Source organism: Cephus cinctus, unplaced genomic scaffold (genome assembly GCF_000341935.2).
Source record: "Cephus cinctus unplaced genomic scaffold, Ccin1 Ccin1_scaffold2085, whole genome shotgun sequence".
Lineage (NCBI taxonomy): Eukaryota > Metazoa > Arthropoda > Insecta > Hymenoptera > Cephidae > Cephus > Cephus cinctus.
Window position 1 is genome coordinate 96,325 of NW_014334134.1, and position 13,606 is coordinate 109,930.

Consider the following 13,606-nt stretch of genomic DNA (forward strand, 5'->3'; position numbering starts at 1 on the left):
GGGGGGATCTTGTACTTCTTCCTCGTCCTTTGTCAATTTTACTCCTCAATTCGAGGACAAGTACTGGAGGACGAGGAGGAGGCAGGAAGAGGGGGGGGGAAATGAGGGATGTCGCCGTATATCCGGACCCTCCACACAGGGCGAGCGAATCGCAAGTGGAGAAACGGGACGACTTGGGTTCGTTATTTATCGGATATGTTCGGCGCACTTCGGTACCACGTGGGACGCGGTACTTGACTCGGCGTGTATAATTTATCCTGAAATAATTTTTCTTTTTGTTCCACCATTTCTTTTTTTACACACACGCTCAGCTTATACAAGTAGCGGACTTCGAAGGAGCTTCGCTCGATAATGCAAATGATATTGGGAGGCGCGTCGCGTGCGCAGAAAATAATTTCGACGTTGCCGTAGAGAATTTTTGAAAATTCAAACGTACAAAAATACACAAATTTCTTCAATAAATCACGTGCCGGTTCGTATGTCGAGTTGCGATGGGGAGATGATCACCTTACGTAACAATAATCATCCCGTCGTACGAGGAAAGACATTCAATTATTGTCCTAATGGACGACTCGAAATATGAGAGCAAAAAATTTACCGAACAAGGGACAAGATCTGTTCCGAAGCACCGTACGGTGGTATTTGAAAAGAAAAAAAAAGCTGTTCTGGAAATACCCATTAATGGAGGTGAAAAAAAAAAGATTCAAACGAAGAGACACGAATTTCCAAAAAATAACGGAAGCCACAGCCAGCCACTTCAAAACATGTTTCTCACGTGGAAGTCCACCGTTTCCATCTACTGTACGTCCTACAGGTCCTACAGGTCCTTCCATAGATTACGAGCGGTCGCCGTTTATCGTGATCTATCGTCGCGTTGAATAGATTAATTATCCAGATTCTTAGACCGGTTACCGAAGTACACTTATACCACACCGATAGTCACGAAGGCGCCAGAGTCCCAACTACAGTAAAATACCCCCATTTCCATATAGTAATCGCAACATGTAAACTATAGCACAGAGAGAGAGAGAGAGAGAGAGAGAGAGAGAGAGAGTAAGGGGTGCCAGCCTAACAATTCCTTATACCATATAGGCTACATACCAAAGAACCATAAACTAGTAGTTGGTACGATATGGCGTCAAAAAAAAAATACCTAGAAGCGACTCGACCCGCGCTTAGGTAGGTGGTATACCCGAAGGTAGACAGATGGAAAAATCGCTTGATGAATAAGAAGAGGCCAAAAGATGAGGGCCCAAAATGTGCCGAAAAAATCATGTATCAAAAAAAAAGAGAAAAGAGGCCCCCGTGATTAACGAGGCGTCGCGGATCCTGGATGCGATACGAAGGTCTAGACTTTCAATTAAGTCATAGCGAATTCACTTTATCGCGGTAGGATCGGAGAATCATATATACATAGTGTGCGTTTCAACGTATATATATATATATATATATTAATACGAAACTATATACATGAGTGGCAACGTTAGGTATTCTTGAGCCACGCTTCGACTGGTCCCAAGAAGACGCTTTACATTGTGGGCCCTCGCACAAGGCCCAAGAAGAGGAACAAGAAGACGCAGGTACGTATGGGCACCCCCTCTCCCCCTCCGCCTACATACGTCCCTGCCTATATATATATATATATACGGGTACTACATCCATAGATATAGCTATCCACGAGAAGAAGCGTGTAATCCAGGAAGCTGTTAACCGTGCCCGTGGTGGTAACGATCTCTTTACGCGCAAGCAATTTTTACGACGGAATCAGCGACCCGACCCGAGACGTCACGCGAGATCACGGAGCCGCGTCTTCGTCGCGGTCGTGGAAATCAGGCTTAATTTTTTCTTTTTTTCTTCTCGGCTCTTACTTTGCTCTTCCCGTATACCTATATATATGTACGTTTCGGATTAATTTTTTAAATAGTTTGCGTATCAAGCCTTAAGGGCGAGTTCACAGTGCACCTTGCGATTTGCGGTTCGAGGGGAGGATTGATTTTGATTTTGGGACCGTCTGGTCGGCGCTTCTTCCGCGTTGCCTTTATGTCGCGCGCAGCGCTGCTGTCCGACTCGGGATCATGGAAACTAGAGAAAGGACGCGAGAGAGCAGGAGTCGCGAGAGTCTCACACCGGACGCACGCGATGTCTTTGGACTAATAACAGGAATCCCGGCGTGCAGATCGCGCATGCGAACGGCGAGATAAGGCTTAAGGCCCAAAAGCGTGTCGTGACGGGATGTCCGCGAGGCGCGGAGCAGCGCGGCTGCATGAAAGATCTTGGCGACACTGCGCCTCGTGCACCTATCTCGCTGCGTCGTACCGTGCGGATGCACCCTGTCGCCTCGTTGCGTCGGTGCCTACCGGCTATAGAAACCGAAACGGCGACTGAGACGTTAATCGCGAACGACGGAATCGCCGGCGCGACAGGCGACTTCATTATCGTCGTTACATTCGTTACATTCGTTACATGCGTGTTATCCTAGAATCATCGCGAATCGTTCTCGTGTGAACTGCGACTCGCCGACGCGATTTTACTGGGGGAAAGCGGGACGGTTTTTATTACTGAAAAATTTCGCTGGTTGCGTATCAAGGCTCGTACGCACCGGACAGTACCGCTCGTCAATTCGTACCTGGCTTTCACTTTAAGAATCATTTGAAAAGACACACCGGAGCCTAAAGGAGGATTCACACGAGGCCTATTTCTCATTGGCGCAGCGACTGGACAATCTTGATAATATTTTCAATCGGGTCACCTGCGTCCTTTTGCTCCTCCAAAATTAAACCGGAAGTTGTCTAACGAGCGTCGCCGAGCCAGCTATCGCGGCTATCGTCGCGAAATGTAGATCGGACCTGATTTATCGGGTATCGACGCTTCGCCGGAGGTAAATGGCTGAGTCGTGACCATTAGTCGGTAGACGGGCCAGTTCGGTTTAAAGGAGGAGAAGACGAAGAAGAGGAGGAAGAGCCAAGGAAGAAAGGAGCTGAAGAAGCGAAGAAGAAGAAAAAGATTCGCGCGCAACGGACGATCCGCGAAGCGAGCGAGTAGGTACTGTGGGTGCGCGCTAATATCGCACCGTGTGGGGCCCCCTGTACCTGCGCAGGACCTGCGCAGGACCTGCGCAGGACCTGGGCCCGATAAGGCCCTTCGGGGCCTGTATATCTATAGATACCGGTGATCTACGTAGAGAGCGCCATCTGCTGGAGATGAAATGAAAGAAACATTTTCTATATAGATATCAAAGTGCATTCGAAAAATTGAAGGAATAAACTGCAGCCGGTCCTTCATAAGTGCATCCAAATGCATCTACATTCGGATCATCTTCGATTACTAATTGGATCGCATCGATCGAAATCGACCAATTAACCGTCCACGCAAAAAGATCGATCGTCGCCACGTGAAAATATCCTTAAGAAGTACAGTGGACGCTCCTTCGGGTGCGGATGTGGTGCACGTGTGTGTGCACCTACGTGCACAAGCCACGTATGGCAAAATGATGAAACGGCGCGATTATCATTTGAGAGGCAATGTAAACCGGAAGTCTCGAGAACTAGAGTGCACTTTGCGAGTCACGTCTTAAGCCGATTATACTCCTTGATAAGGATTTACGTCTAGAATCCAGATATATACTCCGCGGTTTCCATGGTTTCCTTCGGGCCATTCGGATTTATGGTTGCGTTACAATAACAACACCGCACCATTTCGCTCTCCTTCGCTCTCCGTCCGTTGGACGTTACACTTCCAAGAGACCCAAGGAGCCGCGCGCGACTCGCTCGTCAAAATCACCAATCGCTGCTTTACACGTGAAAACAAAATGCAGAGGGAAAAAAGGAAGGACGTCGTCCCGCGACCGAAACGACGCCTTATCACAGTTACAGCGTCTCGTAAAGGCGCTAATGCACGTTTTACAAGCGCGTCCACGAGTCGACCGACATGTGAGGCCGATAGCAGCGGATCCTCTTGGAATTTGCCTTAGTGCTTTACGACGAGATCGTAAAGATGTATCGGGGCCACTCTTGGGCGTCGCGGCGCAAGGTGTCGAGGACAGAGAAGGGGGCCGACGCCGAAGTAAGTCAGGACCGGCGCTTTCAGGACGTCGAGGATGATGCGGCAGAGTGAAGCGATGCGTTTCCAGGCATATTATTTCACATGAAAAAGATTGGTGGTCGTTGGGTTTTTGAAAAAAAAAAAAAAAAAAAAAAGAATAAAAAATAAAAAAAGACTCACCGGTAGTAATCCTTCTTGCAGTAGATGTTGCCGTCCCTGCTGAAGCACGTGACCTCGCCGTCGAGGCCCTGGCGGCAGTGGGAGCACTGGAGGCAGGCCGCGTGCCATCTTCTGTCCACAGCCTGGAGATAAAACCTGTCGGATATCCTGAGGCCGCATCCTGCGCAGACGACGGCCGGGACGTCCTCGGACTGGGAGGGGGGCGTGGGTGGAGGCTCCAGCTTCGGTACAGCGTGAAGATGCTCCGACTGTTGCTGTTGCTCTTGGGGATGGTGTTCTTGGGCCTGATGCAGATGATGATGATGATGGTGATGATGGTGATGCGTGGTCTGTGGTGGCATGCTGAGGTCATTCGAGTGTTCATAGTTGCTCGTACGATATTCGGTACCACCTGGGGAACCAGAATCGTGTCATAAGTAAGACCCAGTTCATAGCGAAAAGACGTTTGGATCAAGAGACGTTAAACCAGTAGCAGCTCTTTCTCTGTGTAATTTTCGTGTAAGGCTAACCTCCGGGAGATCCGTAGTCCCTGGAGTCGTAGGGCGTGCTGGAGCTGTCGTAGCAATTGTTATTGGTACCACAGTGGGTCTGATGGGTCAGGGCCGTATGATGACTGGTCCCGTGATGATGGGCCGCGGGTGGACTGCAGGGTAGGGTCGTAGGTCTTGCAGCGTCTCCCATCGACGCAGGGAGACAAGGGCTAAGGTCACGGGCCTGGTCGACACCTCCTGGCCCACCTGCACTGCCAGGCCCTCCTTGGCACCCCAAACCCAAGCCGCTACCACGCTCCTGAGAGCTCGGCGGCTGCTGAAACAAATCATAGAAAACGTGTAAGAATTGAACCGGGACATCAGTGAATTACAGCAACGGCAATTTGGGCCTTATCGATAAGTCATTATCTATCTCGGTAGTGTCCTCTTCGTTTCTACGACTCGATACCGACACCTGTTACCTCATTCGTCCCTTTTCTTTTCTCTCTCTCTCTCTCTCTCTCTCTCTCAACGTTCACCTGCTCTCTCACCGATCATCGAGAAATTATGGAAAGTCCGATGGCCGCCCATTTAATTGGGACCCAGTTGGAACGATCAAACGTGCAAGGAGTTTTCTCATGAGCAAATTTACAGGCCGAGCGCGTCGCGAGTGCGACGTCATAAATATGCCATGACAAATGTCGTTCCCCGTGCAGCTCCTGCCGTGTGGTATCCACTCTTTAAAGCGAAGCCGCCAGAGTGCGCCACGGGCGTTCCAGTCTTTCTTCGTATATTCCCTATGCACTCTTATACGTTCCATCGGGACACTCCCCCTGACTATTAAATCTACCGCTGCGCTCCGCGCCGCAATTCCCACTGGGACTGTACACGCAACGTCCCTACAATTTCCCTGCGACTCCGTCCAAACTGCACAGTCCTACCGCGGAACCAATAACAAAAATGAAATCGTGCATTCGCATCGGCCGAAACGCTTCGCTGAACTCTCCTGGCCTGACTTGATATCTACTCGGAGCACCTTCTAAGTTACAAAACAAAACAAAAAAACGAACAAACGATAAATAACGCAACACGACCCAACGGCAATGGTCCCGGTAAATCAGGCCGACCGGAAGTGAGGTGAACGTAGAAAAAAAAAAAAAAAAAAAAAATTCCCCAACAGAAGCAACAATGACGAGGAGGACGGAGCACCAAGGGAATCCCGCGCAGCGCCGAGCTGCCGAGTTAATAGAGGAATAAATCCAGCCGAGAAGTTATGCGAAGGAGGAATTGAAAAAGGTGCGCGCGCACCGAGTTAGGCGAATCAGCGGCAAAGCGCGGCGCGACCCTATGAGACGCCATAGACGTCGCGACGCTGATGGATGTCAGGGTGGCTCGTATTCCACGTTAAAGAAAGGCATATCGGAAAGATGGACGCTTGCGGCACGTATGAGGAAGGAGGGAGGGAGGGAGGGAGGGGGAGGGGGTGCAAGGGGGCGAAGCGGCGCGCGCACGCGGGGAAACCCTATAAGGCGCCTCCGTCCACCAATCGGAGCGCCCGCCGTGTTTCAACTGTCAACGCGCCGCGGCGCAACTCCGCGACATAAATTATCGTCGCCGCGAGAGAGTCGCCCGCTAGGAAAACCAATGCCGTACTTTACGATTCCAGATACCGGTATTTACGGTGGACTCAGCAAACGACGACGTCGCCAAGTGCCAGGAGGAGGTTCAGTGGCTGCTATCCTGGATAGCAACGTCGCCGGTCGACCAGCCAATGGCCGACCGCGCCGCGGCTATAGCGACTATAGCACCCAGGCAATTTCCACTGCCTGGACAGGAGGCGCGGGTGCGGCCAGCAGAGACGCGCGCGGAACGCATAACGCACGGACAATTATTCCGACCTAACCTCCGTTACCGGCCTATCGCTCCTAGACTCCCTCGAGTTGGGATAGGTCAGGGTCGAGGAAACTCGACGCCCGCCGCCAAATCGTCAACCCCGATCAATTGGTCCGTTTCTTTTTTTTTCTTCTTCTTCTTCGATCCCCCCCCCCCTTTCCAAATTTGTTCCCGTCCCCCGCGAGATTCAACTTCGGGTCCCACGGAACCGTAGCGGCTTTCCTTCCTGCGCCTCCCGGCTGCCCCCCGGGAGGACGCCGGAGTGTCCTTTCCGGGAGCGCGAGAACGGGAGGCCCTGGAGGAGACCGCGCACTCGGCGCTCGGCGCTCGCGCGAGTGAAAGTCGCGCGAGCGAATAGACTCGCACTTGCGCAAGATTCTCGGACTTTTTCATTTTTTTTTTTTTTTTTCCACGAACGTGAAGGAAATAACGAGGGGCCACCCCGGGGGAAAACACCTTCTGGAATTCGCGAGGACTGGTGCTGGGTGTGCTGGGTGTGCTGGGACCCTTGCTGATCTTGCTGATCTTGCCGATGCAGCCTACTCGCGCCGGAAGAAGCATCTTGGCCGTTGCTTCCCGTCAGCCGCCACGATCGCCACGTCGGCGCAACCGTCGCTCGAGAAACACAATTGTTCCAGCTCCTTCGGCCCGGCACGCGGACTCCTTGTTCCTGTTGTTGTTCCTGTTGTTGTTCCTGTTGTCGCCGTCATTCTTCAGCTCGTCAAAACGCACCAACCGTCCGTACAGAAGCAACCTGCCCAACCTCCTCTCGGGGAGATCATTAGGACGTTGAGCCACGCAGACGGTCCAAGTGTCAGAATGACGTGACGCATTCGTCCACGTGCTCGTTCGAGACCCGACGGACACAATGGAGATAAACAGGACCCATTAAAACCATTCGGACGATACACGATCCCAGCATCCCGAGAGACACTTCAAAAGCAAAATGGCGCTCGGGCATCGACAACCATCACTGAGCCTTCTTGCACCTTGTACGCGACGAGAAGAAAAGTACTAAAAGTATCGAATTCACGAGCACGTGAACTCTCATCCCCTTCCTAGGCCCTATTAAAAGTCTCATCGTATTTTGACTCCCCCCTCCACCCACCCGACCCCCCCGTACCGACTTAACCACCCGAATGCAGGATCGACCGGAAAATTCTAATTTGTGGAATACACACTATATAGCAGCATTGTCAACATTTGTGGCAGCGGTGGCAGCCGCATGGGAAGCCAGTTTCCCAGGCGGCGCTATCAGCTTCCTCAGTTCGACCACCATGCGGACACAAGATAACACCACTGACTTCGACTATTCTATATTCTACACTATACGTATATACATATATATATATATATATATATATAATACATTACATACGACTTGGTACGTGCAGCCCATGGTTTTTGCCGTTAGTCGCCGCGTGGGCGACTCTTAACACTGCGCGACACGATACGCGCTATCTTTAACTTTTCTACGCATCGACCGAGCCAAGCGCGACTCTCCAAGGCCCGTAGTATCCTAGTGCACCAACTGCACCAAGTGCACCAACTGCACCAAATGCACCAGATGCATCCAGGACCGACTGTCCCATGCAGATCGTGCGTTACTGACAGCAAGTGGATTTTTGACAACTACATACTCCTACGTACGGAGCGCATAAGGATTGTTAACATTGATTGCAGCTGATATTGATCATTCCAATGGTACATAGATGCAGCGATCCAGGATCATAGATCGCTAACAATGTGCAGCATCACAGGCATTGTTGTCATTGGCATTGCATCACAGTGACACGTGCACTGCTCTATCGGAACTTATTTATATCGCACTTACTAATTCGATATGCCACACACAGTCTCGTGATAAGAACCGCACGACCGTATCATCCGAATGATTATTTCATCGTTTCGTGGAAATGAGATTAGGTACTTTTTTTTTAAAAAATAGTATATCGAAATATGATTTTTCGTAACGAACCTATTTCTGTATTTCCTATTGATCGCTCTCGTGTCCGGTGAGAACTGTGATGTCTGATCTTTGGTTTGCCTGTGTGACGTCACATTCGGCAAAATCAAAGGAAGCACCGCACGAATGTTTAATTGCGTTTTTACGATCGTCGCGAGTGAAAGAAACGGAGACGGAAAATAAAATATAGACAGCAGGATCAACAGGCCGTAAAACGAGTCGAGAATTCGTATGGCCGATACGCAAGACTCGGTGGGTTGAATGACAAAAATTATAATAAAACAGAGAGAGAGATAAGAGGGGAAAAAATAAAAGATAAGGCGAGTTATACTCAAAGATTTTTTACGCACAAAATATTGTAAATATATATATATATATATATATATATATATCGAATAGATTTCCTTCGAACTGCATCTGCTGCACGCAATGGGCACGAGTCATTAAAGGATCGTCCAACCGATAAAGCGGTATACGCGATCTCGAAGACGTCGGGACGCCGGGCGTCGTCGTCGTGAAAAGTAAAGAAAAACGCGATTGATAAAATCCGAGCGTGTCATTCGAAATCAAATTGTCTTTCTCTATTGAGAAAATTAGAGATGAAAGGTTTGACTGAGGACAAGATTGAATTAATTTGAATTCAATTATCAAAAAATTTTAATATCCAACGGTTCTACGTTATATGGATGTCAGTGGAATAGACGATGACGATCATCACGATGATGATGATGATGATGATGATGATGACGGCGAGCATGGTGGGGGCAGGATAAACGATTAGAATTTATGCGATAACAGGCGTGTATCTTTAAGGTCGCGTCGCTGGGTTATCGTCAAGCATTTACTTTCTAGGCTGCACGGACAACCGACGGCGACGCCGGGCGTCCCGACGCTTTTTATATATCGAGAACTGCCACGAATCGAATCCGTTAGGCGTTTTTCGCATGGGGAAAGTGTAGCGTTTTTTTTTTTTTTTTTTTTAATTTCCCCCCCGACTGTACGGACGGACGGCGTCCCGACGCTTCTTCGCAAGAATGACGGTTCCTATGAAAAAAACGACCTCTTCTGTCGTTGCTCTCTGTGGACCCGCCGTCCTTATCGTTATCACTCGGCCGATTGATACTCGCGAGACAGAGGTCAAGTCTGCTGCGGAGAGTTTCAGTATCCGCGGAAACGTCAAAATCGAACGAAAGAGAAAAAAAAACTGAAATTTAGGTAAAAGTGGAAAAAAGTCTCTTTTTTTTTATCAGAGTAGACGAAAACTTTTTTTGGGGAAAATTTAATTAATTTATGCAAAATTGATTGAACTATATATAATATGGATATTAAAAAAAATACTTTCTGTACACATTGCATATATCATCTCATCTAATACATCCGGCTATAAATTATACACACACGCCAACGCCCGGGTATTCTATTATACTTGGACTGTCATCCGAAATGATATTCCGCTACTGGTCGTTTCAAAATCGGCCTCATAATAAATTAAAATCCACAGGACGTAAATAGTCCCACCGCCCGAGAGCATTTTGTTGATATCGCGTCGCCGGGGTATTGATAATAATAATTCACAACTGTTTACTTATATATCCCGGGTCGACCGGCAATTTTCTTATTATCGCACGTAGACGCTCAGCGCCGAGACGCTCCAGTCGTTCTTTATCGCAGACAAACGAAATGCATAATAATCATGAAAACCGATATTGGAATGTCGCTGTTTATAAAGTTTCGACGCCGAGCGTCTCTCGTGAGACAAAACGGCGCCGAATTGACTGCTGATTAAACATGACAGTGACAACAGCCTTCTTGATAAACTCGAAAGATTAGTTTTTTGAATTACCTGTAAACACACATTCCGCGCGTTACGTAAATCAACGTTTTCAACAGGTTTACCTGATTTCGACAAAATTCATGAACACTGTGCAAACATTGTAAAAATCCGGTATTTCGATCGATAAGAATTTTCGACATTTGCGAATTTATTTGACGAATTCGATTAAATCGACAATTCCGTAGCGAGCGAGAGATACGTTTTTATTTAATTTATTTTTTTCCTAATTTTTTAACCCCAACTGATTAAAGATAAATGACCCCCGGGACAGATGACCTTGTTCCGCAGATCGATCATTAGGTACCAGCAGCGCCGCTTTAATTATTCGAGACTTACGGGCGAATCGTGTCCGCCTGAGAGGAAGCTAGAGCTCGGATTCACAACAATCAACAGCTTCGAATTACCAAGTAAACTAAGGCGACCCAGTGGAAATACAAGAAACCAGGTTAAACCGACGAGGAAGAAACAAATCGATGGGAGCGCCTTACCAGGCCTTAAGGAAATCAGCAAGAAGGTCCATCGCTCCTCCGCACCGATCAGGGCGACCAGAATCCTCCCGAAAATTTATACTGATTGCTCAATATATTACACTAAATAGTACTGGCCAATTAATTAGTCAAAATATACTGCCCGACTGCACGACTCTTCCGTAACAACAACAATGAACCGTGCACGCGTGCCAATAAAATAAATTTACTTGAAAATGTAGCCACTACATCTTCAATCACAGAACGTTCTCCAGCCTGGATAGTCTCGGCAGACGCAGTTCTTAAAATTGGAGAAGACGCTCTGAAGTCGGGTCGAACGTAACTTCTTAATATGGAGAACGTTCTCCGGAACGGACGTGGTATCCATTAGATACTATTCCGGTATCTAAATATGCAAATGGGGGGAATTACATAACAGTGCAGCCATAAGAAAGTACATGGAAGGTCGTCGTACACCTGCTTCGGAATCCCTATTAGTTTCTGGTAACCCGGTGAAATTCCCTAGACTTCACGGAGAACAGATCGAAGTGTTCCGAGCGTCGGACTTCAAGCCGAGTCCACATGGTCGCGGGCACTACAACGATACTGCTACTGCTCTTCACTGTTGCCCCCCAGCAAACGCATCGCAATAGAAAGAATGCAAAACGCGTCATTACCCTCGTAACGAATATTCGTCCTCATTCCCAAGCTGTCATTAATCGATCCCCGTGATGGAGACTGACTGCCTACATTCTCAATGACCATTTCACGGTTTCACGATTACGTCGAGTTTCTACGGCAGTGATCCGATCCCGTCGAAGGACTCCCGAACCTTAATTCAATGACCCGATAGCAATTCAATCCAGAACCAAACGCGAGGTCGACCGACTCTCGCTGTCAAATCAATCCTGCCGATGACAAGTGACAAGATGACAACCCCGGTCGACTCGAGGCCGAGATTCAATAAAGTCAAGAACCACCCCGGTACAGTCCGACGCAGCAAATTATCGTAGAGCGAGCGCAGCTAGGAGGCAGAATTAGAGGTAGAAACAATTGTCAGGTTGGCCACCCTGAACTGGAGAAGTCGCGGGACTCGGAGCGTCGGGACGTCGGGACGTCCTGACGTCCTCGGGACGAAAACAACAGAGCGCAGATAAGACTTTGTACTCACCCAGTGCATGCCGGTGTTGGGAGGGGCGCGCTCCTCATACACTCCCATCAGGGTGGCTGCTGTCGCGGGGTGGTGCCCGCCAAGGGTGTGAGACGTCGAAGCAGGTATAGGTGGACCGTGGGAGCTGGACGCCGGTGACGCGGAGATGGCGTCCGCCGCGCGTCGTCCCACTCGTCCTTCGTAGTTCCTCGTTTAACCTCAAAGTAACGTCGGCGGAATCTTCCTCTGAACACGGTACACTCTGACAGGGCGCATCAAAACAAATCAACACTTCACAACGGGGCGGAGGGGGGTCGTCGTCGGCGTCGGCGTCGTCGTCGGAGGAGAACGAGGTTCCCTCGTCGAAATTCCTTCAGGATCAATCCAGGAATACGTCAGGACGTGGACGTCGTGGATGCCGTCGGCTGCGGAGTCGCATAACGCCACCTCTTCGATGCCTTTCGAACCAATATATACTCTTCTTCTTTGCACTTCTCTCGGCGAGTCTCAACGTTTATCACATTTATTATTTGGATTCAATAAAACACTGTACAGTTCACGCACCACTGACTCTACATGTACATTTATATATTTACATAGGAAAACAAAAAAATTACTAATCAAATCCGCACAGTATCGTTTAAACGTTTATTATTATGTCTTGCAAGAACGACACCCGGCTGCCATTCTTCTCGAGCACGTTACCCCGCTTTGATTTAGCCTTCACTCGATGCTTCTTTAAAGAACTTCTTAGCCGAGGGTGTGTGTGTACATTACGCTGATACTTTACTGGTTCGTCGTTGCAGGTCTGGTCTAAGCTCGCTCGGATATTTATAGAGATTCTAGGTTATGAAATACGTCCCGTTAACCGAAAACTTTAAAATTCAGCAGCGTCGCACAGGTCGTTTCCGCGACAACGTAATTAAATTCGAGCGCGATAAACGATATTTTCGTGTCTCTCGAATTTGCGTCTGATAGGTACAACGTGAAAAACAAAGAAACGGGGACCGGGACTTGTCTTGGCAGGTCGCGCGAGTACAGCGCATGTGCTCCCGGCGAGAGACAGGACTTCGGTCGGACTCGGCTCGAAACGCTCAAACCGCACGGCTGCTCAAACTCGGCTCGAGCCGCGAAGTGTAGTGAGGGTATGAGCCGGAGCTGAAGCCAGTACCGCAGGCAGCGCCACTGGCGGCAGTCTCGGGCACTGGAAGAAGTGGGGCGGCCAGTTACGCTCGGACTGCCTCCTTCCTCATCCCCACCACTCGGCCCGCTCTTCTCCCCACTATAGGTCGACGTCTACCCCCACCACCTCCTGACCACGATGGCTCCACCCACTTTGTGGACAATCAGCCCGCCTTGTTCTTTGGCCGACAGTCTCACGAGCCACCGATCCTTCGTCTCTGTCTTATTCGTCCTCGTAAACCATACAGCTGTCTCCCTCGCTCTCTTACCGCAATATTCTTAGCGGAAGATGCATTTGACCGTGTTGCACTCTGCTCGCAGACTGCTGAACTGCAGTTGAATGCATCGATGCGCGATGGGAGAGAAGAAACTCTTTTTTTTTTAAGACAAAATCATGATACCTTCGCTATGACATTATTTCCT

The 13,606-nt window shown here is 49.1% G+C and overlaps 1 protein-coding gene across 2 annotated transcripts in view; it reads right to left on the minus strand.

Moving 5' to 3' along the window:
• Positions 1–13,153, minus strand: part of LOC107274065 (LIM/homeobox protein Lhx9) — a 29,613-nt gene extending 16,460 nt beyond the window's left edge. Inside the window, exons 1-3 of one of the 2 annotated variants that reach the window (XM_015752811.2) lie at positions 12,023–13,153; positions 4,731–5,025; positions 4,222–4,612 (exon numbers count right to left, since the gene is read on the minus strand). In XM_015752811.2, coding sequence (XP_015608297.1) covers positions 4,222–4,612; positions 4,731–5,025; positions 12,023–12,070 — 734 coding nt within the window. In that variant the 5' untranslated portion in view covers positions 12,071–13,153. Of the gene's footprint in view, positions 1–4,221; positions 4,613–4,730; positions 5,029–12,022 lie in introns of both variants that reach the window. The other variant, XM_015752810.2, reaches the window with a different exon arrangement.
• Between the last annotated feature and the right edge of the window lie 453 nt (positions 13,154–13,606).